Source organism: Grampus griseus (genome assembly GCF_964374135.1).
Source record: "Grampus griseus genome assembly, chromosome: 18".
Taxonomy (NCBI): domain Eukaryota; kingdom Metazoa; phylum Chordata; class Mammalia; order Artiodactyla; family Delphinidae; genus Grampus; species Grampus griseus.
The window spans coordinates 59,465,159-59,493,004 of NC_139012.1; the positions used below are offsets into that span (position 1 = coordinate 59,465,159).

The 27,846-nt window shown below is 37.9% G+C and overlaps 2 protein-coding genes across 4 annotated transcripts in view; both read right to left on the reverse strand.

The window, feature by feature from the left end:
- The window catches only part of ZC3H13 (zinc finger CCCH-type containing 13), a 91,339-nt gene extending 86,240 nt beyond the window's left edge, over positions 1-5,099 (reverse strand). For 2 of the 3 annotated variants that reach the window (XM_082675494.1, XM_082675492.1), the window contains exon 1: positions 4,979-5,099. The gene's annotated coding sequence lies outside the window, so the exon portion shown is untranslated. Of the gene's footprint in view, positions 1-1,641; positions 1,772-4,978 lie in introns of those variants that run through there. The other variant, XM_082675493.1, reaches the window with a different exon arrangement.
- An 878-nt stretch (positions 5,100-5,977) lies between these two features.
- The window catches only part of CPB2 (carboxypeptidase B2), a 39,979-nt gene continuing 18,110 nt past the window's right edge, over positions 5,978-27,846 (reverse strand). Inside the window, exons 5-11 of the mRNA XM_082675601.1 lie at positions 26,916-27,017; positions 24,518-24,622; positions 20,794-20,904; positions 18,006-18,099; positions 13,046-13,248; positions 10,220-10,307; positions 5,978-6,323 (exon numbers count right to left, since the gene is read on the reverse strand). Coding sequence (XP_082531727.1) covers positions 6,139-6,323; positions 10,220-10,307; positions 13,046-13,248; positions 18,006-18,099; positions 20,794-20,904; positions 24,518-24,622; positions 26,916-27,017 — 888 coding nt within the window. The 3' untranslated portion in view covers positions 5,978-6,138. The remainder of the gene's footprint in view (positions 6,324-10,219; positions 10,308-13,045; positions 13,249-18,005; positions 18,100-20,793; positions 20,905-24,517; positions 24,623-26,915; positions 27,018-27,846) is intronic.

Genomic DNA, 27,846 nt, shown 5'->3' on the forward strand with positions numbered 1-27,846 from the left:
GTTAAATTCTAGACCTAGAATAATCTAGAGAGTACACTACTGTGAGAAGTGGGTAGGAACTGCCTAAGAGAAAGAAAAAGGAACTAAACCGTATCACACTTTATACACTAAATATTAGTTGAAATTTTGTTAGTAGTCAAAAGTTACTAGAATGAATGATGTCAACTAAAGAAGTAAAAGTTCCATTTGGTAAAGAACTGGTCTCTATAAAGTTCACAAATGCTCTTTAATGTGGTTTCAAAGTAAGGTCCTATCACTTAAAAGGAAATTAAATCATGGTAGTACAGAATCAAAACTTAAAAAAAAAAATTACAATGTTTGGTCCAGTTAGATACTTCTTGTCAAGTCACACTTTGAAAAGGTCCAAAGAATATGGACATTTGACAAATTAACAGGTAATGAACCAAAAGGAAAATATGATATGATATAATATGGTAGTTTTAAATTGGAAAAATTTATATTCTTATTTTCTAATATACAATGTAATCATTAATTACGATTACAATCAATTTTTAGTGATTCAAAAAAGGTAACTTGAAAGTAATTACAAATTTTAAAAAATTACAGTGTCACATAAGTGAACAAGAATTTGTGCAACATAAAATCACTTATGTATCAACTGTTCATCAAGTAAGGAACTATGAGGTCCACCCTCCACACTATAGTGAGTATTGCAAGATAATCTTTGATTTAACTTTTCTTGAGCTTATTCTCAGCCCAAATGTGAATTTATAAAGGAAAAGTTGGTAAATTCCACATGTACATTTGACTTACTGAACATAAATAAAAGCCAAGATAAGCGATAAGTGGAGCTGAGAAAGATCTAGAAGACGTAGAGCTTTGATTAACTGAGAAAAACACTTTTTTATAATTTATAACTAAGATTCGATAAGAAGTAAACATGTAACAAAATGTATGGAAAAAGTTAGAACAAAAACAAATTTTTAAAGTCTCATTATCTGTTACTATAAAAACATACAGGTGTACATTGAAATCCTCATTCATTAATTCAATTTTAAAAACATTTATTAATAAACTTAAAAATGAATGTGTTCTAAAAGTTTCTTATTAGTTATTATTAGTTATCTACAACTTGGGAAACAGGCACACCATCCCACCACACTGCATCAAGACAAGTAACCCTAAGCTTACATTTTTCCTTCCACTATCAGTGGAAATGGTCTGCCCCCAAAATCTCTATCTCCAACATGCCCCTACTCCAAACACACCCTCCCTCCTCCAAAAAAAATCAACAGTAGTGTTTTGCACAACTGGGGTAACAAGCTATTTATTATTATACTTGAAACACTGGTCATATCTCTTTTCTTGTCTTTCTGAGGGCTCCAGGTATTATTAACTCTACGGTTTCTCTTCTCCACCTATAATCTGTTGCTTGAATCAGCACTCCTCTCCTCCTCTGACCTACTGCTGGAAAGCAGGGTCTCACAGCTTCTCTCCCATCCTAGATCCCTAACATAAGCTTTGAAGACTTCAAAGGGTTTGGACTGCGACAGACAATCAAGTGAGGACTAATGATCCAATCTTATCCCTTTACTTGTATTCTTGACACTAAAAAAGTTCCTTCCAACAGAGACAAAGTAGCTCTTACAGGTGACATCAAGAACTACAAGATTCACCTACATAGTGATTATCCCAGGAGTTTTACTTCTGCTACTGTTGAGTCTTCCAACTCAGGGAAGAACAGCAATGAAGTAAAGACGTATTCTCTTTTCTCAGAGAGTCCAACTGTGTCAGACCTTGGCCTAAAATGACACTGAGTTTGAGGACCAGGTCTAGGTTACAGGGAGGTCCTAGACAGGAAAAAAGAAGAAAGAAAAGAAACCCTGAGGCAATAAAAGAAAAAGTAGAAATTGAACTTTTCTAATTGACAGAAACAGAAATTCTTCTGATCATCTATCTAGGAACTTCTATCAGTAGTCAACAAATTATCTAAATATTATTATGAAACATTTATGATTTTTGCACAGATAAAATGCCTTATGCCTGCAAATACAAAATATAATATTTTAAATCCCATTTTTCTAAATATATACACATAACCTACAGTACACGAGGAAAACATTTGCTCATATATATTAATTTAAAACTATGTTACCATCTAATATGATGATTAGAATTTTCACTCTAAAAATTTGGGCCCAAAGAGAAAGATAAACCACAAAAGAATAAAATGTAGATTTGAATGAGAGGAGGAAAACTGTTTCAATTAATATCTGAACAGACTTCAATAAGAAGTAAATGCTTCAAAATATGAGAAAAATTAGAAACAATAAGAAAAAATATAAATATTAAAGTCTTCCCTATCTCAGAGACTTTGAAGGCTTTCCCTCAGTTTTCAATTTATTCTTTAGTTTTAAGTAACCATCACACTCCCACTCACATTATCATGTCTTTCCCAAACACGAGCATTATTAGCAAAGCCAGAGTGACAGTGGTAAAATTCTGTTGAGTTATTCTCCTATTTCTCCTCTCCATTTGTAGAGTAAATAAATATCAGAAGTTTTAATATTTTTTCAAATGAAAAAGAAAATGAAGGGAATTCCCTGGCGGTTCAGCGGTTAGGACTCTGAGCTCTCACTGCCAAGGGCCCAGGTTCGATCCCTGGTCAGAGGAACTAAGATCCCACAAGCCGCGCGGCATAAAGAAAATGAAAAACATGGGACACAAAGTTTAAATCTACTAAGACACAATAAAAAGTCTTAATAAATGGGAAATGTCCTCCTTCCCCCGGAAACTTACAAATATCACAATGTACTCATAGCTTCATGCTATAAATATGACTGAGAAGGGAGAAACACAGGGGCCTCTTTTTAAATTATTTCTGAACCCTGATTACTAAAATCTTGTCAGTAAAACTTATTAGTTCTAGTATTCTCACTGCAATCCACAATTACATCTTTTTGAGTTCTCATCTTCCGGTAGCATAAATAAAAGCATAAAACACTTTAATCTGGATAAGTAGCACCATAATATTAGGAAACTGTGAAATAACTAAGCAATTAAAGCTACATAATTACTGGTACTAACTGGTAGGAGAATAAATATCCACTGGCATCCTAAAATTAAAAGTGTTATATTAAAAATAAGACCTCTTCATATTTATATTTCTTAGTTTTGAAAGAAAAACAGTTAAGTTTATTTGTTGCATAGTGTGAGAGAATTTTTTCTTAACATATTTTAAGAAAAAAAGAACTTTCTTGAACAATCTTGCCAATTGCTTATATGTAGATAGACTAAAACAATTTCAAACTGAATTCAAAACAGAATCGTCAGCGCTAAACTGACTACACAGGTGTGAGGAAGGCAATATTGTAGCATTGTGCAGAAAATACATTTTGTTAAAAAGACTATGCAGGGAGAATATCCCATGCTGGCAACTACTATAAAGTGAAGTAAACAGAACTGCAACATACAAAACGACCAAAAAAAGAATAGAAGACACTTTATATATACCAACACCAGTTAACATTTCAACTGCTACTAAGTATCTGCTGAAAAAGCTCCAACTCAACTCTATATGAAAAGCAGAGTGGGGTTTGGGGGAGGTAGGAAAGACTAAAATTTACTGAAAACCAATTCTATAAATAAATGTTAAACAACTGCTTTCTATATGTAAATGTCAGTGCATATTACAATACAATTTAACACCGATAACTTATTAAATGTTTGATAACTTGTACAGAAAGTAAAATAGCATCCACCTGTGGGATTTTAGTTTTAATTTATAAATATGAAAATTAGATAAATTTGCATACCTTAAAATACGCAATCAATGTTCATTTCGAATCACCGATAGTTAGGAAGCGCGTAAGAGGCATGCACCTGATAAAACTAGATCCTCCCAGATTCCCACAGTAAAAGTCTTAGTTTCACAATACAACTATTTTTAGACACAAATTGCTACATACCTGCACCTACATTCTTAGTCTCTTTGTGAAACTGTCATGTTATAATCGAAATATTTCATTAAATTCTAAATTATTCGAAAATCTAGAGATATGTCCACAAAACTGTCCAAAACATTGTCGCTTAGGTTCTAAAGTCAGTAATTTCAAACACTGCAGAACCAGACTCCGAGAACCGGCACCACATACATAGGCATGGATTGTACTGCATAAGCATTTGGATTTACTGCAACAGTATTTTTGGCAAAACTTTGAAAACCTGAGGTGTGAAGATTTTTCCAAACTTTTAAATTATTTCTTCAAAACAATCAAAAACCTGAAGAGGTTGCGTACGCCCATAATTTTCAAAGTAGTTCAAATTATCTGAAAACCTCGGGATATAACCGAATGGCTCGACACTACGCTGCACAAACAAGATCCTACCGATATCATTCACGTGATATCGACTCTGAATAATTTTCCAGCCACATAAATTATTTTAAGCTATTTAGAAAGAGACAATGCCAAACATCAGAGCCTCTCCTTTCATTCACCTTTCCGGGTTTCTGACAGATAGTTGCCAAAAGTAACTACCTAGGGACTGTGAAGATAAAGTAACACTCCTCAACTCCGAGCACCTGCGTCGTAATCACTGCCGGGAAATAACCAAGACCAAATATAACCAAAAGTAAGATACCTTTCCCTAACGGGTCTGGAATTTGTAACGAGGGAGCTTCTCAATCTAAGACCATACTCCGGCACCCTTCCATCTCATACCAATGCGAATACCGCGCAAGAGTTCCCAGGCTCGCATCAAATGGTAGTGACCCAGCAAAGCCTCCAGTCTGAATCCACTTGCCCCCTTAGTCAAACTCGCCAGAATAAGAACCAGGGCGAGAAACCAGTCAGGAGCACAGGAATCTATTGCAGAGTTAAGGGTGGAATGCTCAAGGAGAGCTCAAAATTCTGGCGTGACCCAAGCAGGGATGGAGGACAAGCAGGGCCTCCCCATCCCGGGCCCACCCAACGCCTTTCCCCCGGTACCCACGCCAATTCACGGAGTTCAAACTTACCTCCTCGCTGAGCTCCTTTCGCAAGCGCAGTCCGGAGGTGGCACCGCCGCCGCCGCTCCAAGGAGCGGGGGAGGCGACTCTCTGTCCCCGCGCCTGGCCCCGGGAAGACGACAGCGAGAAGGAGGTGCGCGCGGCTCCCGGGAACCTGTCCTCGGCTACCGAGGGACTCCGGGATGGCTGGGGAGCGGAACCCGCCTGCCGCTTCGCCAGGGTCAAGCGAGCCTGGGACGTAGGAAAAAAAGGAACGAAGAGAGACTGGAGAGTAAGAAGAGACAAGGAAAACACTATCAGGCCGCTAAGAGGATCGCCTCAAAATGCCGCCGGAAATCAAGAGCTCGCCCTGTTCCCCTGTAGACCGCGGCAGCTTCCGGCTGCTAGATTAGTCGTCAGCGCGTATGCACCGCCCCTTTGTGGACGCGCACCCTGGGCGTAACGTCGCTTCCTAGGCGAGCTGTCGAAATCAAAAAACCTGTGCCTAACGAGCTAGCCCTGGAAAAGAAACCGGGAACCCGGGAGAGAGAAAATTCCCAATTAACAGTGGATTTAAGAGAAAGCGTTTTCTACTTTTATTACATAATTTCTTACAATAGACAGCTGTTGTGAATATGCAAAAATGCCACGTTTGTTGTCGAAGATAACTGCATTCATTCGCTCAACGTTTTTATTGAGCAGCTGAACTGGAGTGGCAGGCGGTATTTGTCCTGTTTTTCACACTCCTCTGCTTTCTCGGCCATCGTCTATTACAGTGGAGCAAACGGAATGCACGGGTGTGTTTTTAAAGGCGTTAGCAGAAACTTACTGTAAATTTGGAGCAGAAATCTTTAATGTATACTTGTGACAGCCTTTCCTTTTCTTGTTCAGGATGCAATGCTCTGCATGAAAGTAGGTATTACAATTGCTTGAGATGTCTAGTCAAATGTCGCGAATCAAAGAAAAAAATCAGTACCTAGCCTCTCAAAAAAAAAAAAAAGGAAAAAGAAATGTGAATCCTTGTCTGCCTTAATTTTAAGGTAGCATTTATTTTGTTCTTTGACAAAACCAAGGAATGGGAAACCCTTTTATGAAAACTGATAAAACTTAAAAAGAAACTGATACAAAGATTTGGTTTGGCTGGAATCAGTAAATTAAAATATGGGAACAGAGTGAAAAAATCAAGGGCATTAAACATTCCTGATGACATGCCAAGCTATTTTAGAGACAGCAGCGAAAGCTTCTGTACAAGTGGGTTTGATGTAACTCTCTGGCAGCAAGAATCCGTATCTGCCTGTATCTCGAAGTTCAATTGTAAACGAATATTTGATGCCCAAGTCATGGATCCAGTCATCCGAACCTCCAGGAGCTAGATCTACAAAAAGAAAAAAGAAATAACTTTTTGAAATACAGATGTTTCAAGTTAACTAACAAGATGGGATTTTTTTCCCTAAAAATGAAAATAGTTTTGCTTTTTTCTGATTATTAAATAATCTTAAGTTTGTGGAAGAAAATAGAGATTGAAGGAAAGCAGGTTAAGGAAGAAAATAAAAATTACCCATATAACCCTACCAAGGAGTGATGGTCACCATTTATATTCTAGTGCTTTCTTTTTCATTGCATACTTTAACATATTTTTCCTACATAAATAAGATCATTCTATACAAGATATTCAGGAACATTCCTAAACATAATCTATCCTGGCCAGCTTTATGTATTAATGAGTTCAAATCTACCTTATCATTTTTTTTCTTTAATTTTTGGCTGCATTGGGTCTTCCTTGCTGCGCGCGGGCTTTCTCTAGTTGCGGTGTGCAGGCTTCTCATTGCGGTGGCTTCTCTTGTTGCGGAGCATGGGCTCTAGGCACGCGGGCTTCAGTAGTTGTGGCACATGGTCTCAGTAGTTGTGGCGTACAGGCTTAGCTGTTCCGTGGCATGTGGGATCTTCCCGCACCAGGGCTCGAACCCGTAACCCCTGCATTGGCAGGTGGATTCTTGACCACTGCACCACCAGGGAAGCCCTACCTTATCATTTTTAATGATCTCATAGCATTGCTCTGTAAAGCTGGATGTAATTAATTTTAATAATTATTTATTTGGAGAGCTGCACGTTGTGCTGTTGTGCTGCACGTTGCCAAATAGCCTTCAAAAGAATTGAACTAATTTATACCTCCATTAGCAGGATATGAATATGCCCATGGTCCATTCCCATACCATCCATGTGAATTATACATTTCTGGCAATTTTGTGGGTGAAAAATAATATCAAGTTGTCTTTATGTTTGATTATCAGTGAGTTGAACATTTTTTTGTATATTTATTGACCATCTTTATATTTTTATCAATTGTCTTTGCTCATTTTTCTTCTTGATTCATTTTATAGATTACTTATAAAAGCAGCATAAGTGTTATTAGCCCTGTGTAATATGTGGAGAATTTTTTTTCTTATTTGGTCATTTAGCCTTCAACTTGGTTTATGGCAGTGTTTTTATGTTAAAATATTTTATGTATCTGGAATTTATTTTGGAGAAAGACATGTTAGTAATCTAAGTACAATTTTTTTCTAAGTAACTCACCAGTTTTTCCAACTCTATTAATTGAACAATGTCTAACATTCTTAACTGTTTGAAATGCCTTCTTTATGAGATACTAGATCTTATATATCTGAGTGTCTTTCTGTACTCACTATTCCCTTGTAATGATGTCACTTCCAGGCTCAGTTCCTTTACATTGAACCTTCTTGTTTATCCATAATTGCTTCTTTGTGTCTTTATAATTAGTATAATTAAAACAAAAACCCCCTGCAACTATGACAGGTTTATAATGTGTTTTAATACTTGGTTGGAGCAAATTCTCTCTTATTAATCTTATTTTTCAGAATTTTACAAGCTCTTCTACCAAATGTATTCTTTCAAATGAAGTTCAAAGTCATTTAAGTGTTCATTGGGACTGCATTAAATATACAAACTAATTTAGAATGACTAGCACTTTTTTTTGTATTGCTTTTCCACTCAAAACCGTAGTGGGTTTCTCCTTTTATTTGTCTTCATTTATGTACACCAGTAAAGTTTTCTAGGTTTTTCATAGAGATCATATGGATTTGTGTGCACACATATATACATTTAACAATGAATCTATATATGTATGTATGTATCTATATGTACACGTCTGCATGTGTATATATGTATATTGGGGGGGGCAGTAGGATCTTTTTTCCATTTTACTTTCTTCCTGATTGTTTTTGGTATATAAGTAAGTTATAGATTCGTTTACATTTAGTTCATAGTCAGCCACCTTACTCAACTCTTTGTTACTCTATTTTTGTGTTTTCCAGGTAGACACTCATATAATATGCAAAGTGATCATTTTTCCTCCTTCCAATACCTATACTTGAATTAATGACAAAGGTGTTTACTGAAGCACTGTTTATACTGAAGTATTGAAAAATATCCATCAACAGTGGATTAGCTGTTATTCTTTCAGCAAATATTTCTGATAGCTATTATTAATATTTGGCATTTATTCTTCCAGAATTTTTTTTATACTTATGTACACGTGTGCACGCATGCACACACACAGACACACACACACAGACACACACACACACACACACACACACACAGATTTGTATTGAATGAATGCATGCCTGGAGATGGAATGATTTCGTCAAAACAAGAAGTTGCTCTAGAATTGCCTCCAGCCCTGAGGCACTATGGTCATGCTTTGGGGAACAACAGGAGAGAGAGGATGGGAATCAAGAAAGCTCTGAATTATGAACGGAAGTTGTGACCCAGAGCAAGGACCTGGGTCGGCAAAGGCAGAGATAGACCAGTGACAGCAAGAGACAGAGACACCACGTGGACCAATCTGGCCTCAGTTTGTCCTGAGATAATTTGGGATGATTGAGGAGGAAAAGGAAGATTCTGGACTTTCTACTAATAGACCTTTGGTGCTCAAGTAATTTACTGAAAATAATATGGATGTGATTATTAATACGAATGTGTTTTTATCCCCCTATAAATCATACCTGTTAAAGGAAACTCTGGGACTTGGCACATATTATCTCAAAGCCTGTTCACATGCCATTTCCTCTCCCTGGTTTTTTCCCACACCTTTGTTTGGCAGCCACTTACTGGGTAGGTCTCCCAGACGTGTCACCTGCCGAGGAAGACCTTTCCAGGCCACCTGAGCTAAGCTGCCTCTCTCTCAGGCAGTCATTTTCAAACCTATACGCTAATATTATGTTGTTCGCTTATCAGTGGGATTACACTATATTTTACTATTTAATTGTTTACATTGGAGATTGGCGAACTTTTTCTGTGAAGGACCAGATAATATTTTAGGCTTTGAGGGCCACATAGCCTATGTCAGAACTACTCAACTCCACTGTCCTGAAAGCTATATAGACAATATGCAAATGAATGAGTGTGGCTGTGTTTGAATAAAGCTTTATTTGTGGACACTGAAATTTGAATTTTACGTAATTTTCGCATGTCACAAAATCTTATTCTTCTTTTGGTTTTCTTCAACCATTTAAGAAATGGAAAAACCATTCTTAGCTTACAGGCTATCCAAAAACAAGCAGTGGGCTGGATTTGGCCTATGGGTTATAGTTTGCTGATACCTTGTTACACGCTTATTTTCTGTTTCTCTTCTCCCATCTCCCCTTCCAGTTTCAAAAAGAGCAAAATTGTCTGTTATCCCACTGTGGATACAAAGGAGTCCCTCAACAAATATCTCCCAGCAGAAATTAATTTAAAATATTTGTTAAGAGCTTGCCACACACATGTTCCATCAGTGTGATACAAACAAAGGACATTCAACTGTAGTGTGCCATGAGCTATACTCTTGGACACAGGTTGCCCCTAAAAAAGCATCTAATGTAAATGGTATTCCTAGATTTGTACAGTGTTCAACCTGCACAACCTTACATGGTGGCCCTGGGCATCTTAAACATTCTTTTGACCCTTTATGACTTTTTCTGTTTCACTCAACTAGTGTGATACCAATTCTATAATCCCTACTCTATAGCACTGAGCATAATTTCTTAAGTATCATTTTGGTTTCTTTTTAGTATATTTATGTATTAATATAGCCTTGTTCAGTACTGTCATAGCTATCATGCTTCCAATTCTAACTGTTACAATCCAATTGTTTTACATGGGACCATGTTTAAAGATTCCACTTAGAAAAATTAAATCCACACAGAAAAACCAAACACAAATTTCTTTAGTACCTCACAGTCCCCTAAGATCTTAAGAAGAAATACTTACATAAACTTTCTGAACCACTGCCATGTGTATATCTGGTATTTTTATTAGTATTCTCAATAGCACGGACTGCTTCACTGGCCACTAGAGACTGAAATCAATAAGATATGGAATTTCAGTTAATGTACAGCTTTAAAACAAGACAGGTAGAAGTTTCTTAAAAAAACACAAAAACCCAATCATATATTTATTCAATCAAACTGTATATATGAAGAAACAGCAGAATGGTTGTTGCCAGGGGCTGGGGGTGGTGGAGGGAGGAGAATGTGGAGATGCTGGTCAAAGGATACAAACTTCCAGTTATAAGACGAGTAAGTTCTGAGAATCTACAGCCTGGTGACTATAGTTAACAATACTGTATTATATACTTGAAAGTTGCTAAGAGAGTAGATTTTAAGTGTTCTCACCACAAAGGAAGAAACTAATTATGTGAGGTGACGAACGTGTTCATTAACTTTATTGTGGTAATCATTTCACAATATATATGTGTATCAAATCGTCACATTGTACACCTTGTACTTACACAATGTTACAAGTCGATTAATTATATCTCAATAGAGCCGGGGTGTGGGGAGAATTGTATATATGAAAAAATCTGCATTTATCCAAGAGATAAATTGAGAAGAATAAATTAACTTTTAAAAATGTTCTTCTCTTTACGGAAATCACAGTTGGGTGGCTTTAGACACAGACTCTTCCAATATATTGAAATTTTATTTAAGTTGAAGAAAAAATAATTCTCATATGCCTTTTTTAGGAATTCATTTATTTTGTAAAACAAAGTATATGTAACAAAATTATACTGTAAAACAAAGTCTAACTATATTTCAAAGGCAAACAACTAGACAAAATTGTCACCAAACTTTAAACCCAGCTTCTCTAAACAATACACGTATGTCAGCAATGTATGAATCCCTCCTCATTCTTCTCACAAACTCTATTTCCTTTTCGTGTAAAATGTCTAATGCCTCCCAAAGACTCATCAAATAAAAAAGTTTATATCCCTGGTGTGCTGCAGGATAGTAACAAAGTCCCCTGTTCCACTATTTTCGTTTCTAGCTTATGCAGATCTTTTCTGAAATTGGCACTAGCATCATGGTATTCACTGTCCCTCCCTTGAAGAACCTGATGAATATCAGTGGATATGATGTTGTGCCATTCCTCTGCTCAAAAGTTTTAACGGAACCCCCTGATCTACAGAATAAAATGTAAATTGATTCTGACATTCAGACAAGGTGACCTCTCCTTCACAGGCTGACCTCATCTACTTTCTGAGGGATCAACTTCCTTTTTTTGACCCTACATTCCCCTGAACATACTTCCTGTGGGGAGAACCTTGGCCTCAGCTTAGAAAGTCTTCCCCTCCGGGTCCACTTACAGAAATCCTATCTTTCAGTATCTGGCTGAAATTGTGCCTGTGCCTTCACTTCACTGGCACTTTATCATTCCTTTTTCTTTACATTATGTCACACCTTAATAGATTATAAGCCCTCGGGACAGGGACTTTATCCCCTCACTTATCTGTTTCCTTCTGAATGAATTAATGAGGCCACTCCTAGTTATCCCAGTCAGAAGTGAGTTGTACCATCTGTGTCACTTACTTAGTAGTTACTATACCTTACAGTACAGCTATCTGTAACAATTGCTAATGGCTGAGCTCCCTAACCATTTCATATTCTCTTAAAGGACAGGGTCCTACCTGATGCTTCTTTCAATGTCCATCAACACAGTATTTTACACATAATAACTCTCAACAAACACTTGTGATGATAGTAATCCAAAATTAATTCAAAATCACACTAAGTCTACTTCCAGATCACGATGAATATCCTCTCACTTCTTCAAAGGTAACACCAATAAAGGAGCTTTCCTTAAACGTTTTCCCTCGAGAGGAAAAAGGAATCATAAGTATCAAGGATGTTTCTGTTCTAAATGAGTTATTCTTAGCAACTGCAAATAACTTTATATTTGTCATCAGGAATTGCTAGCCCCTAATGTGGCTACAGTTTATTCTGTTAAGAGAACCAGACCAAAACAAGTCAATAAGAAACAAACCAGTACATAAAGATCAGACCTTGGGCAAGAAGTGGACTGTTGCTATAGCACTTCCATTGTGTTGCCATAGCCCTTCCATCCCAGAGAGCATCTGGGATGAGGATTTGTCCAAACCTAGCCACAATCCATCAAGAACCCTTGCATCCTTTGCCATTAACCCAAGCATAGACTATCTGGGACCAAAAAGTGATGGGGGGGTAGCCAACTGCGAGTCCTCTTTGAACTCACTGTATCATCCACCGCATTCCACAAAAGGAGGGAGGTCTTGCCTCAATGCTGAAATTGGAGTTACTTTTAATAGGACCAAACCCCTGCAAGTTAGGAAGGTCAGTGTATAAACAATTCCCAATGCTAGTATCAAATCGATAAGTGTTGTGCTAAGACTTGATATGTGGCGGGCTGTTGCAGAAAGCTAGCACCTACAAACAGACCAATAATTCCAGAAAGCCTTGTCCCTGTCCTTGTTCATATGGCTTCATATGTAGATTAGGTCAAGGTAGACTGGTTCCCTCCTGAGGTTCCAAGAGCTAGTCTGACATCTTCCTAGAGAGCCCCTCTGCTAGACGGAAGTTCATGTCCTCAAAATAAGGCTCAGTCCTTTACAGTCTCTCAATGAACCCTGACCTAGGGTGACTCTCAGAAATGTTAGATCAAGATATAAAGCACCTATCCCCCTTTGTCCTCTACAGAACGTTTTCCCCCACAGTTTTTGATTCTTGAACTACGTATTATTTTACTTCTGAAATGCTAATGAGAAAATTAAGCAGCACTTACTAGTTCCTCGTGGTCTTTGCTTTTGCTTCTGCTATAGGAATACGGAAACACTATCTTCTGGGAGTACGAATGCATGCTGACGTAAGCTTTAATGTGGTTGATATTTCTTCTCAAGAAATCAGCCACTGCCTTCACTTCTGGTTCCGACTCAGGGTAAAGTCCACAGTAGGTTTCCGAGCACGAGAAACTCGAGGCACCTTCCTCTGTAGTGAAATTGATGGAGTGGAATCATAAGTAGATAATGCAACCTATTGTAATTTGTGATCTCCCTGACCATGTATTCTCCTAATATACAGGGTGTAACATTTTTAGATAAATGGATTCACTTGAGCTCTGTAAAGAACATATTTCTAATGTCCCCTAAATGTTGTGTTTATTTTGAATTCAAATATTTACATGCCCTCATAGCAAGCCATCCAACAGTTGCTGCCTGAGGGCAGCCATCTTGCAGCCCCGAGAAAGTGGCTAAGAGAGTCTCAGAAATGCCAGCTCTGCCTCCAAACTTGTGGTTTCAAGAGAAAAATAAACCCCATTTTCTTCCATCATTGTAAGTTTGTTTTTTCTGATGTATGTAGCTTAAAAATCACTAATTCATCCAGCTCATAAAAGTCTCATTTGAGAACTCAGAATATGTTAAGTCTGCTTTCAGTGCTACTTCTAACTTGCTAACGTGGTTTAGTAAGTAAAACGGAATGGCGATATTTGGTGCTAGACTAATATGTGTTCATTCCTTTGAGAAATTATACAAAACATCACTTCGGATGGTAGCCTGACTCCCATCACTTCTCTCCTCTGTACCTAATTCACAGCGGTAGAGCCCCAGGGAGCCACCTCTGACCCAGAAAGATTCTTCCCTCCTGGAAACCGTTTATTAGCCCCGATTTGGGTCCCTCACTTGTCTTTCGCCATTCGGAATCCCTCCACTGATAACTTGAAATCAAGATGCAGATTCTAGTTTCAGTCAAGCTACTCTCTTGAAAACAAAGAAGATAACAGCAATAACATCACCAGCTGACATCCAAAGAGCACAAGCTATCTGTCAGGAACTCTGCTAAGCCTTACAGGCGATATCTCATTTAATCTTTACGGCAAACCTGTGAAGTAAATGCTCTTATTTTAGGAGACTCAAATTGGGCACCATTGGTGATAACCATTCTTTACACTAAGAGGCTATGTAACATATTGTTAAAAACCCCATCACTTGATTTCAATCTTGTCTTTGCCATTTAATAGCTATATGGCTTGGGTAATTTTTTTTAACCAATAAGTCAAAAGTTGATGTAATCTAAATTAGTCCTTTATAGGAATGAATGGCGGTAATGAAAGATGAGGCCTTACGTTGGACACTACTTTTAGACTTCCATTATAAGGACTGTTTGGAATCCCCATTCTATGTACTATCAACAGAACTTTTGTGGCCCAGCAGGAAATCTGAATACCCATATGCTCTCTGGCTTCCCAGAGCAACCAAGCAAGACAAACTCTTTTCACTCAATGGGAATTTTACATTTTACAAAACACTTGTGGCACAAGATGGGCATCTGGCACTGTCAACTCTTAACATGTTGGAAGTTTTCCTTTCAAATATATTTCTGTTTAATTTTATTTTTTTAAAATGCCAGTAAGGCACTGTAATTGTTAAGACTCAACAGTAATTTTAAAAAGTTCTAGTCTTCTATTTTGGCGTTTAAGCTGTTTATCACTCACTTGCATTTCAATCAATCTTCTAGAGTGGTTGAGAAAGAGTAGAATTATTGGGCATGCCCTAGGAGGCAAGGCAATCTTGATTTTTTTAAACCTATCTATACCTCAATTTCCTTATCTACTAAATGGATAAATTATAAAATGCTTTTCCCAGTGCTGGCGTATACTGAGTGTTTAATAACTTGTTTATCAGCATTACCATCATCATCATCGTCACATGGATTGGGACACAGAGAAGGTCAGTGTGCATTGCAGAGATGAGGTGGGGAAAGAAAGGAGCCATTGAGCTCCCTATAGTGCCTCAGGCCCAGTTCTAGTCTGTTTCCGAGGTCTGCCTGCATCCCAGTCCTTGGGTTCCATGGGCTACTCCATGATTCTTATTATCCTTACAGAGCCTGCCTTTCTCTCTTTTTTTTTTTTTTTTTTTTGCGGTACGTGGGCCTCTCACTGTTGTGGCCTCTCCCGTTGCGGAGCACTGGCTCCGGGCGCGCAGGCTCAGCAGCCATGGCTCACAGGCCCAGCTGCTCCACGGCACGTGGGATCCTCCCGGACCGGGGCACAAACCCGTGTCCCCCGCATCGGCAGGCGGACTCTCAACCACTGCGCCACTAGGGAAGCCCAGGTAATGCTAGTTTTACCACGAAAAACATTAAGTAAAATAGAGCAGCAAAAGAGCTTGCGGATGAAAGAAGTTCCAAAAGGGAACTTATAACTGAAGAGTGATTGTCAGACTTAGAAGAATTTCAACAAACTTGGAGTTAGTCGGCCTGGCTTTATATCTCAGCTCTGCCACTTCCTAGCTCTGTGCTCTTGAGCAAGGGATTTAACCTTTTAAAGTCTGGGTTTCTTCATCCACGATGTGTAGATAATGAAATTCAGGGGATGAAACTCAGCACTTAGCAACTGTCAGCTCTATTTATTCAGAGGTCTTTTATGTTAGCTGCTGTTTCTCTGGCTCCCTGTCCAATTATCACTGCTGTGGCAGTCTTTACACCTCAGTGGGCACTTTTTTTAAAACATCTTTATTGGAGTATAATTGCTTTACAATGGTGTGTTAGGTTCTGCTTTATAACAAATTGAATCAGTTATACGTATACATATGTTCCCATATCTCTTCCCTCTTGCGTCTCCCTCCCTCCCACCCTCCCTATCCCACCCCTCTAGGTGGTCACAAAGCACTGAGCTGATCTCCCTGTGCTATGAGGCTGCTTCCCACTAGCTATCTATTTTACGTTTGGTAGTGTATATATGTCCATGCCACTCTCTCACTTTGTCACAGCTTACCCTTCCCCCTCCCCATATCCTCAAGTCCATTCTCTAGTAGGTCTGTGTCTTTATTCCCGTCTTACCCCTAGGTTCTTTATGACCTTTTTTTTTCTTTTCTTAGATTCCGTATATATGTGTTAGCATACTGTATTTGTTTTTCTCCTTCTGACTTACTTCACTCTGTATGACAGACTCTAGGTCCATCCACCTCACTACAAATAACTCAATTTCGTTTCCTTTTATGGCTGAGTAATATTCCATTGTATATATGTGCCACGTCTTCTTTATCCATTCATCCGATGATGGACACTTAAGTTGCTTCCATGTCCTGGCTATTGTAAATAGAGCTGCAATAAACATTTTGGTACATGACTCTTTTCGAATTATGGTTTTCTCAGGGTATATGCCCAGTAGTGGGATTGCTGGGTCGTATGGTAGTTCTATCTTTAGTTTTTTAAGGAACCTCCATATTGTTCTCCATAGTGGCTGTATCAATTTACATTCCCACCAACAGTGCAGGAGTGTTCCCTTCTCTCCACACCCTCTCCAGCATTTATTGTTTGTAGATTTTTTGATGATGGCCATTCTGACTGGTGTGAGATGATATCTCATTGTAGTTTTGATTTGCATTTCTCTAATGATTAATGATCTCCAAAGAAGATATACAGATTGCCAACAAACACATGAAAGAATGCACAGTGGGCACTTTTACTGAATAATCTTAACAACCGCCTCTTACGAAGAAACCACTAAGTGATTCCCTTTAGCCTGAGGCAGGATCAGCTGTTTACTTACTTTCTCTGTAGCTCTCTTAAAACAACTAATTTCATGCACATGTTCATTTGAATAGCTTTCAGAGACCCCTCAGTGTGTCAGGTACTGCACTAGGTAATGGATAGTGGTCACTGCCCTCATGGGGTTTCTGACTTAGAGGAAGGAGGAAATGAAGAGAAAAGGTAAGTACTCGACCGAAAAGTTTTCATATCTACTTTGGGATAATGATGAAATGTTCAAAATCATGAATTTTCACTTCTTTTTTTAAAAGGAAATACAGAAGATCATGTACCTAGGACTGTGTAGAGTAAAGGAATGGGAGGAAGAGGATGTTTCTGTGGTTTCAATAGCTGTGCTCCCTTGTTGTCACGTGCTCCCACCTCCAAAAATATGGGTGATTCCAGCTCAGTCGTTAAGTTTAGTGTTGCTTTGTAGTTGTTTCTTAAATGTAGTAACTATGAAACATAGTGAGGGGGTGGTGAACTAACACCTACCTCCCTGAGAGCAGACAATATCCCCAAATGCCTAAATCAGTGTTCACTGAGTGTCTTAACTCATTGGAATCAAGGAACAAGGAGCTCCCACAGTGCTGGACACAAGTTTCTCTTTACGATATTCATGAAAGAAAGAACTTAAGAAAGTGAATAGTGAATACAAAACAAAATGTTCTGGGAATTCCAGGATGGTCCATTGGTTAGGACTCCACACTTCCACTGCAGGGGGCATGGGTTCAATCCCTGGTTGGGGAACTAAGATCCCACAAGCCAAAGGGAAAAAAACCCCACAAAATGTTTTGCAGCACTATAGAAGTCAGTATTTTCCAAAGCAATTGAAAATAAGAGGCACCCACCCAACCCTAGCCTTTGATATCCTCATAATGAATGTTATTTGTTGATGAAAGTAGGAAATTTAGTGGTCACTTCCTTATGATTTCAGAGAAATAGAATTTTAGAATTTTGAAGCTAGAAGGGAACTTAAAGAACTAATCCAACTTCCTTCTTTTAAAGGTATGGACATGGCAGGGAGGAACAGGGTAAGGGTGTTTTGCTGATCTGAGTCAAACTTCATAGCACTACGTTTAACCAAAAAGTTTCTTATCTAAATTATCTTCTGATTCAGATAGGCCTCCCCTCTAATCAGTTTGAATTAATGAGCTTTTAGGAATACCACCTTTTAAATGAAGAGACATTTGTTAGAAATAAAGCAAACAACCTACCACACCAGTGTTTGGAGGCAAAGTTCCTGTTCAGGTCTGTTCCGATGCAAGAATTGTTTTCATGAAAAGAACGGTTCTTTCTCCACATTCGATTCTAAATAAACAAAACACAGGTAACCAGGGCAGCCATGTTTGCAGTTCAGGAAAGACACGACTTTTAAAGCCTAAGTGGACAGTGTTGTGTTTCTCTCCTTCAACTCATCTCTTTATCCTGTCACTGTCTTCACAGTACTCCTTGCATAGCCCCTGTTCTATCCAGGTCTCAGCTGGATTCACTCAAACTTGAATCAACTGAAATGGTGATATTTCATGAGCTTTGACCTATACAAAAAAACCATTTCATTTGGTTTTGCTAGGCTGCTTACTGGCCTTCTTATTTGGCCTTGTTTCCTTTAATTTTATGCATTGTCATTTTAAGTTCCTTCTGTGAAAAGTAAAATAACTTGGTGTTTCAACTCAAATTAAAACTATGAGTCATTTTTTTAATTGAAATGTATTTGACATATAACATTGCACATATTTAAGGTGTTCAACATGTTGATTTGATACATTTACATATTGTAATATGATTGCCATTTGGGGGATAGCACCTCTATCATGTCACATAAATTATCATCTCTTTTTTGTGGTGGGAATAATTAAGATCAAGTCTTTTAGCAAGCTTGATGATTATAATACAAAATTGTTGAGTCATGAGTTTCAATGCTCTCTTTAGATTGAATTCAACACTCACTTAAAACCTATAGGAGGGGCTTCCCTGGTGGCGCAGTGGTTGAGAGTCCACCTGCCGATGCAGGGGACGCGGGTTCGTGCCCTGGTCCGGGAGGATCCCACGTGCCGCGGAGCGGCTGGGCCCGTGAGCCGTAGCCGCTGGGCCTGCGCATCCAGAGCCTGTGCTCTGCAGTGCGAGAGGCCACAGTGGTGAGAGGCCCGCGTACCGCAAAAAAAAAAAAAAAAAAAAAACCTTTAGGAGGCAGAGCTGTGCAGACACCTCTAGCCTGATGGCTCCTTTGATTGTACTGATTCAACTCTGGTTTTTAAACGTAATGCAAATACTCCATTGGGTTCTTTGGGTAATCTGGGAATTTGATCATGTAAACAGTTGCACAGACTTTGTTTAAGTTCTGGGTTGGGATGACATGGCACACTTTTCCCTATTCCACCAACACTTTCGCCAAGCCTCCCAGTCTGCTTCCAACCCCAGACCTGTGATTCTGGTAGCAACAGTTGTTCTGAGGAAATCAAGTTCTCACACTTCAGGGACTAATTGGCAGAGTTAAGATACAAAGGACAGTTGGGGAGTAAGAATATCTAAAAGGTGGCTGAATTCCACTGTGATTCCAGCGAAGGCATAAATTTATTGTAACAGCAACCTACAAATGTGACCATTTACTGAACACCAATTTTGTGTTAGGTACTATACTAGGTATTTCTCACTTACTTAGTTCAGGGTTTGCTCACTCCTATGGACAAACTTTTACTCACAGTATTTGTCTTCCCTGAGATGACTTTTTCATCAATCTCCTTCACTATTCCTATCTCTTCTGCTTAAATTACCCTCTACATAAAAAAATTCCTGTATAATTCCTTATGTATCTAATCACTGCAATTATTCTTATTCCCCTTAGTGTTTGTATGTGCTATTCAAGAAGGTTTTTCATATACGTTCAACTATGTTTTTATGTGCCCCTCATTAAATTAGAAAGGACTGTATTTCATATTGCTTGAGTAATTTTACATGAATCATGAGGTTGATGGATTAGAAATAGTAATGGTTTCCAGTATAGATGAGACGGACCATGATATTCATACTTATGTTCATGATTGAGTTAAAGGGTACTAGGACTAAATTCGCATATTGGTTAGAATGCAATTCTGCTACAATGCACGTTCGGTTAGAATGCTGTTCTAATTCTTGCAACTCATGATTTTACAATCAAAATACCATTCAAACGATTCCTAGTAAGAATGAACGGATGTAGGTACTGCGCATCAAGGTAGCTAACATCACAAAAAGAGATACAGCCAGACATTGTGCACCTCCTGTTGGGAGACCACACTATCACAATGAAGTAGTCTTGCCAAAAACGTCAAACCTGAATCTTATAAAGCTTCTAGAATCCAAATATAAGGTTTTGGAAAATACAGAGGACAAAGGAACATGGAAAAGCAATTAGCAAATCCAGACAACAGGAAGCTCTTTTCTTCAATGAAAAAATTGCAAGGAAATAGAGAAAAAGAGAGATGGAGAGAGAATCTACAGATCAAAATAAAAATAAAAGCTATAAACCAATCACAATATATTAGCCTATTTGGATCCTGAACCAAAGAAATAAACTTTTTAAAAAGTTATGTTACAATTGGAAATTTAAACACTGCTTGGAAATCTTATGCTAGTAAATAATTATTGTTCATTTTTAGGTATAATTGTACAATTATTTTTTAAGACCTCTTTTAGAGAGGCATACTGAAATATTTATTGATGAAATGATATGGTATCTGAGATTTGCTTCAAAATAATATGGGTAAGATAGAAGGGAGTTGGGGATATAGATGAAAAAAGATTGGCTAAAAAAAAAAAAAGATTGGCTATGAGTTGATTGGCTGTGTGATGGGTACATAGGAGTTTACCATACAATTATTCCCACTCATATATGTTTGAACTTTTCCATAATGAATTAAAAAAGTTTTTTCATAATAAAACCATTATACCAGGGTCCAGGATTCTATAAATAATTCAGCCTATGTATCCTGTATCCCCTGTTCTGTTTTCTTTACCTTCACCTACCTTTTTCCACGTGTAGTCATAACCATCCACGTTAACCACCGGCATAACATAGAAATCCATGTGCCTCAGAAGACTGGTAGGCAGATTTTCTTGCTCACGGAAACGAGTTACCTACAAATTAAACCAAGTATATTTGATGATATATCTTTTATGTCCTTCTAAACTTAGTCTGTGTCTTCTTCTTTAACTGAGATATAATTGACATATAATCCTTGAGCAACACAGGTTTGAACTGTGTGGGTCCACTTGTATGCAATTTTTTTCAGATTTTTATAGTACTACATGATCTGCAGCTCACTGAATCCACAGATGCAGAACTGTGGATATGGAGGGCTGACTGTAAAGTTATACATGGATTTTCAAGTGTAGGGAGGGTTGGCACCCCTCACCTCTGCATTGTTCAAAGGTCAACTGTATTAATTTAAGGTGTATAATATAATGATTCAAAATTTGTCTATATAGTGAAGTGATCACCACAATAAGTCTAGTTAATATCCATCTAGTTCATATCCATTAAACTTAGTCTATTTTTTTATTAAAAAAAATTTTCAGATGTTTAGATTTGCAGATTCAACTTTCAGGACGAGTATTAATTCCTTGAAAAGTCTGAACTTAGGGTACTATATTGCCAAGTGGTGGTAAATGCCCTGGACATGGGACAATTGGTCTTCCTATTTATGGAGGCAGAAAATTCAACCATCTATTTTCTAAAACTTCCTTCAAGAAACAAAAAGAATTCTTTATTAAAGCCTAAAGCCCACTACAAAGATTTAAGGAAACAAAAACCTATATTTCCACTCTTTTCACAATAAGCCATCTCAATCAAAGCTTAGACTAACCTTGTCTTATTCCCACACATGTCTAGATAATATTTTCTGCATTGTCCTTATAAGTTGTGAGCTAAATTTCTGCTAGAATCGAGTTCGTTTCCCAAGCATCAGATCATTTGGCTTTAAAGCCAGTGGTAGCTTTTCCTAGGTACTGGCTATGAGTTTCGTAACAGATATCATCTGACACTGCTCTTCTGTGCTTTAGAGTCATACCCAGCTTAGGGTCACATATTTTAACATGATCCAAGGACATCCACATTCCAACGACTGAGAAGTTCACTCCAAAATGACCAAATACAGACGCAGCAGAAGCACAAAGACAAATTTCAGCCAGTTAGATCATTTCATCTAGGACCAAGCTTTGGTATAAATTCTTCATTTGTGGCAACATTGTTACATTTTAATTTGTGGATTAGTTCACAATTAGTTGTTGATTTAAACTTTACTCAAAAGACTTTGTTAAGTATTTTTTCATTGTTGATAAAAAGAAAATGTCTTTTTTAAAAATTGAAGTATAGGTGCTGTACAATTTTATATAAGTTACAGGTGTATAATATAGTGGTTCACAAAAAAAAAAAGAAAAAAGGAAACCATCGACAAAACTAGAAGACAACCTACTGAATGTGAGAAAATATTTGCAAATGATATGACCAATAAAGGGCTAATATCCAAGAAAAATGTCTTTTAAATCTTACCTTTGCTATAGCTAAAACTTTACCATCTTTTCTTTAAATATTTAAAATATTATATCCATATTTTCCTAGAACAACCATAATAGTCAAATTTAAATTATTTGCCATAGATAACCCCTTAGTAAATATGGGAGAAAGGAAAGCAAAAGTACAAGTTACTTTTTAATCTACTATAGGTCAGAAACAAAAACTTAATGAAAAGGAAGTAATTTTATAGAATGAAAGAGGCAATCTTTTAAATAGTTGAGCGACTAGTTAATTACATTTTTATGCTACAAATTTGTAAATTTATGTTAGAGTCATTTTTCAGTAATAACGTGGCATTCATTATCAGAAAAAAAACATTAGGAGATCTTATTTTCTTTCAAATAATAAAGCATTTATCATTTTTATTTCTACAATGTTTGCTGAAATTTTAATAGATGTGCTATGGTTGTTTTTTTTTTGTCCTTTTCACTCTCTTTATGGTTGGATGGGAGTCTTTCAGCAAAAAGTTAGTCTCTGAGAGATGATCAACGTTAGTCTGAGAATTTCTTGTCTCATAAGCAGGGCTCCGAACAGAATGGGTGAGTGAGGGCTGAAATATAGCCTATACTCTGTGTGTCAAGCCCTACCTTCATGTGTGGTTGCAGCTGAAATCCCAGAGGAAGGGGTGCTTAGCTTTTAACAGCTTTATTGAGATATAATTCACATGCCAGAAAATTCACCATTTTTAAGTGCACAATTCACTGGATTTTATACCACAGAGTTATGCAACCATCACCACTATCTGTAGAATATTTTTATCATCCCGCCCACCAACACCAAAAACCAAAAACCCCTTAGCCATTAGGAATTACCCCCCTTCTCCTTTCTCCTCTTCCCCCAGCCTGGCAACCACTAATTAACTTTCTGTCTCTGTGGATATGCCCATTCTGGACATTTCATGTAAGTGGAATAATAAAATATATGGCCTTTTGTGTCTGGCTTCTATCACTTAGCATAATGTTTTCAAGATTCATCCATGTTGTAGCATGAATCAGTACTTCATTCCTTTTCATTGCTGAATGGTATTCCATTGTATTCCATTTATCCACTCATAAGTTGATGGACGTTTGGATTGTTTCCACTTTTTGACTTATGAATAATGTTGCTTTGAACATTTGTAAACATACGTGTTCAAGTCTCTTGGCTATACACCTAGGAGTGGAATTGCAGGGTCAAATGGTAACTCTATGCTTAAACTTTTGAGGAACTGCCAAACTATTTTCTAAAGTGTCTGCACCATTTTGTGATCCCAACAGCAGTGGATGAGAGTTCCAATTTTTCCACACTCTTACCAATATTTGCTATTATCTGTCTTTTTAAAATTTTAGCCACCCTGGTGGGTATGAAGTGGTATCTCATTGTGGTTTTGATTCATATTTCCCTAATGACTAATGATGTTGAGCATCTTTTCATAATGCTTATTGGCTATTTGTATATCTTCTTTGGAGAATTGTCCTTTCAGATATTTTGCCCATTCAAAATTGTCTTTTATTTGTCTTCTTACTGTTTATTTGTAAAAGTTATTTATATATTTTGGATATGAGTCCCTGATCATATATATGATTTGCAAAAATTTTCTGAACGGTTTTATTATAGAGGTTTACAGTCATTATAATTTTTACTTTTATGGTGTACTCTTTGTCTCATATATGGAGTTTTTGATGCCGAGGCCTTCTTCGGGGACAAAATTCCCTACTATGATATATGGGATAATACGATCTGCTCTGTAATGTTGCTTTATGTTCAATTTCTAAGGGCAGAATATGGCAAAAGGTATCTGCATGATTCAAATCAAAAGAAAAAAATTCATTGGGACTCAATTCCGATAATTGCTTCAGTTCTTTCTCTTACTTAGGAAACATACCACAATGGCATACTATTTCTTAATTATGTTCCAGTGTTTAGCACCAGCCAGAAATGTAGAAAGGATAAGACAATCTTTAGTGTAATTTAAATGCTTAAAGTCTTGGTTCTCAAACTTAATATGCATAAAAGTCACCTGAGAAGATTGTGAAGATTGTAGATACTCGAGTCTCACCTCCAGACATTTTAAGTCACGAATTCTAGGATGTGACCTGGGAAAATGCATCTAAAAAACAGGCCAGTTGATTCTGATGCAAGTGGTTTTAGGCCACATATTGGGAAACTCTGGCTTAAGAGAATGTGAATACTTACAGAGGCTATGAACCACAAGCAGAAAGCAGGGGAGATCCACTCTCTGGCATGGATTCCACAGTCAATCCACATGGCATTTTTGGCCCTTTGTTCTTTCCTAGAAACCTGCACAGAGGAAATAAAAAAACAGTAATAAGACGCGTCAGGATAATAACTTCCATATATATAGTGCTTCTACTTAATCCTTTTAGCAAATCTATGAAATGCGCATTATTCTCTGCATGCCTTTGAGAATTCTCAAGGGAAATTAAAAGCTGGTGTAATTAAAGGATAGTAGCTAAGGTCACATAGCTGATGAGGGTTGGGACTGAGGTCTGAAGCCAGGACTCGATTTAAAACTCTTTTTTCTTTAACTTTTATTTTTTTTAATGTTTACATTTTTTTATTGAAGTATAGTTGATTTAGTCTTGTGTAAAGCTCTTTTTATTCCCTCACAATCCCCCTGCGATACCAGAGCTGCATGAGGTGGGTGTAGAAGTAGACAGCAGAGAACTAGTGTTTCAGGCCATACCTTCACACTCTAGTTAGAATTAAGTGGTTATGTGTTGGGTACACAGCTTTCTGTGGGAGGGGTGGGACAGAGAAAGGCTTGGGAGAGGAAAGCCAGTGGTCCAAGATAAACTTGGATTCCCTCACCATTTTCCCCGGGTGCACACCCTTAATGTGTAGATTATTTCCCTATGTCACCCCAAAATAAGCACACATCTAGCTTCACGCCAATTTATTACCAACAGATCTGGGGACAGGGCCCTCATTCTGATTTACCATCTGGGGGACTAGTGGAGCTGCCAGCTTCCTGGAATAAGAACTCCCCACCTTTCCTCCATGATAGGCTTTGATGTCTTCAGAATTCTCAAAAACGCCTCCAAGCAAAATGAATCATAATTCATTTGCTTTTAAACATTAGTTAGACACACATGTTAGAGTATGGAGGGAAGGGAGAAGAGTGTTGCAAACTCAAACAAATATGTGGAGTTGGAATTCCAAAACAAGAAAAAGAGAGAGTTCGATTTTTAAACTGCCATCTATGCCACTCAGGGAGGTTCTTCTTAACCAACCCGGAGCTCGTGATATCCAATAAGAAGGCAAGTGAGAAAGTCAGATGGCTTTGGCCACAAAGGGTCAAATTGTACAAAGAGGAGAACTACCCAGCTGATTTAATCCACTCAGTGTAAAAGAAATCCTGAGTTGTCTGCACTAGTTGCCTTACTCGACCTTCTGTTTTACTGTGCTGAGCAAAGTCTCTTGGTGCCAGTCCTGACGCTGGGAAGATGGAGGAATCCCAGAGACTCACATGATGTGCACATCCTTGGTTGAGTACGATTGGGAGTAATGCATGCAGAAAGCATGGTTCTCCAACATGTACATTAGGTCCCAGGAACACAAGTTCCGAAGAGTACACACAACACGGCTGAAAGTAAATGTCGTGAGTGGGTAGGCCATGATTACACGGATCCAGTCTGGTTGACCAACTCAGCTGTCAAGAGCACCCAATTTTCCTACGTCTGCCTTGAGTGTGCACTGCAAGTTCTTGTCAGAACAGATGAAAACCCAGAAATCCTGAGTCAAAATCTTATCTTTGGATGATCGAAGAGGCCCACCTATCACAATTTAGATAATGTTGGGAAACTATGTATAAATTAAATGTTCCTAAATCGGATGTATTTTTCCAATGATTAAATTGTTTTCCAGAGCTTCTTTTTCATTTATTTTTATTTTTTTTTCTTCCGGGGAAAGAGTGGTTAAAAAAACAGAACTGCAGAATTAGAACTTAACAGGCAGGAATTAGTTTAGTTTCACGGCTCCCAATATTCTTCCTGTGGCCACATTCATTGACTTTACTAAGGCCAATTTATTCAACTGAAAATAAAGAACCAGACAGGTGGTGATTGAGGCAAAAGCTATCATATCAGCCCTGCTGCCCCAAATCCCAGCATTGCCCTGGTTCCTATCCCTTCCTAAGTTTCGCTGTTCAACTCTTTCTTTGTTTCTAAAAACTGTATCAATGTCAATATCTGTTCAATCACAGATTCCCCTACTCTTTTTTTTTTTTTTTGCCTAAGTCAGTTAGTCAGAGGTGGTGGTGTTAATAAAACAGGATTGAAATTTAATCTAGACCACTCCCCTCATTTTATGAAGGTAGGCATTAAAGCCCAGGAAGGTTAAATGGCTTATCTATGTCACAGAGTTGATACTGTTAGACCAACACTACATTAGTAAAGGAAAAAAATTTAAAGGTAATAACCAATCCCTAAATAGCTGGATAATAAAGTTGAGGAACACTTATAACACACATATTTCCAGAACTCAAAAAAACAATCCAAGTAATAACAAGCACTGCTGGAGAATTAACACATCCCCCAAAGTTGAAAGGTCAACGACTCTTCCCCCAACATACCTTTAAAACATAAAGTGGGTACTTCTCATATGAGGATCCAATGTGGATTTTTTCAACCATATCAGGATACAACTCAGTCATAACTTCGATCCAAGAATAGATCTATCAGAGCAGAAACCAGCAGTCACAGAGCAAGTTCAAAGCATTTTCCTGACAAAGGAAACAGACCACTTCTTCGAGGAAGGGCAATCCTCGAAAACACTTGTATGTGGAGAGAATGAGGGACTAAAACACTTGGGGTAGGGTGTTTCTTCTGCTGTTTAGAAAAACCAATAAAACTAAAGTTTTGAAAAACATCAAGGTTTAGGGAAAAAGTACTAAGAAACTTACAACAAATTAGGAAAAGATAATCTTCAAAGCAGTGCTCCTTAAGTTATTTTTAAAGGCTCATCACATTGAATCCCTGCCTCTGTGCATGAAATCCTCTTTACCATTCAAGAGTTCATTTCTATATGGAATTTTTTTTTAAATATCCACTTTTCAAGAGTAACCTAAGGAAGTCCTGGGCGCTGCCTTTGAACAGGATAAATCGAGGTGTCATTATTTCTTACTGAAGACCTGTGGACTCACAACAAAATCTGTGAAATGATGAGAGGCAAAGGGGAAAACAGTCTGGAGAAGAAAAATTTCTCTTCTACCCAGGGAAGGAGTTTGATTCTGGACCTCTCTCCTGGGTGGAAGTCTAGTGGTCTGTGATTCTGTCAAGATTATGAAAGAAAAAACAAAAATTTCTGGGTCTGATTTTAGGCTAGTGCCCACCTGAAAGCAGGCATTGAATGATGGAGTCTGGCCATGTTTAATGTAGACTAACTTCTCAGGGGCGATTTTTAAACTTTTACACCTTCTGCAGTGGGAATGACCAACCCAATGGCCTTATCTCTGGGAATTTTTCTAGAGGTAATTTCAAATAGCAATCCTAGCTGATGGGAAT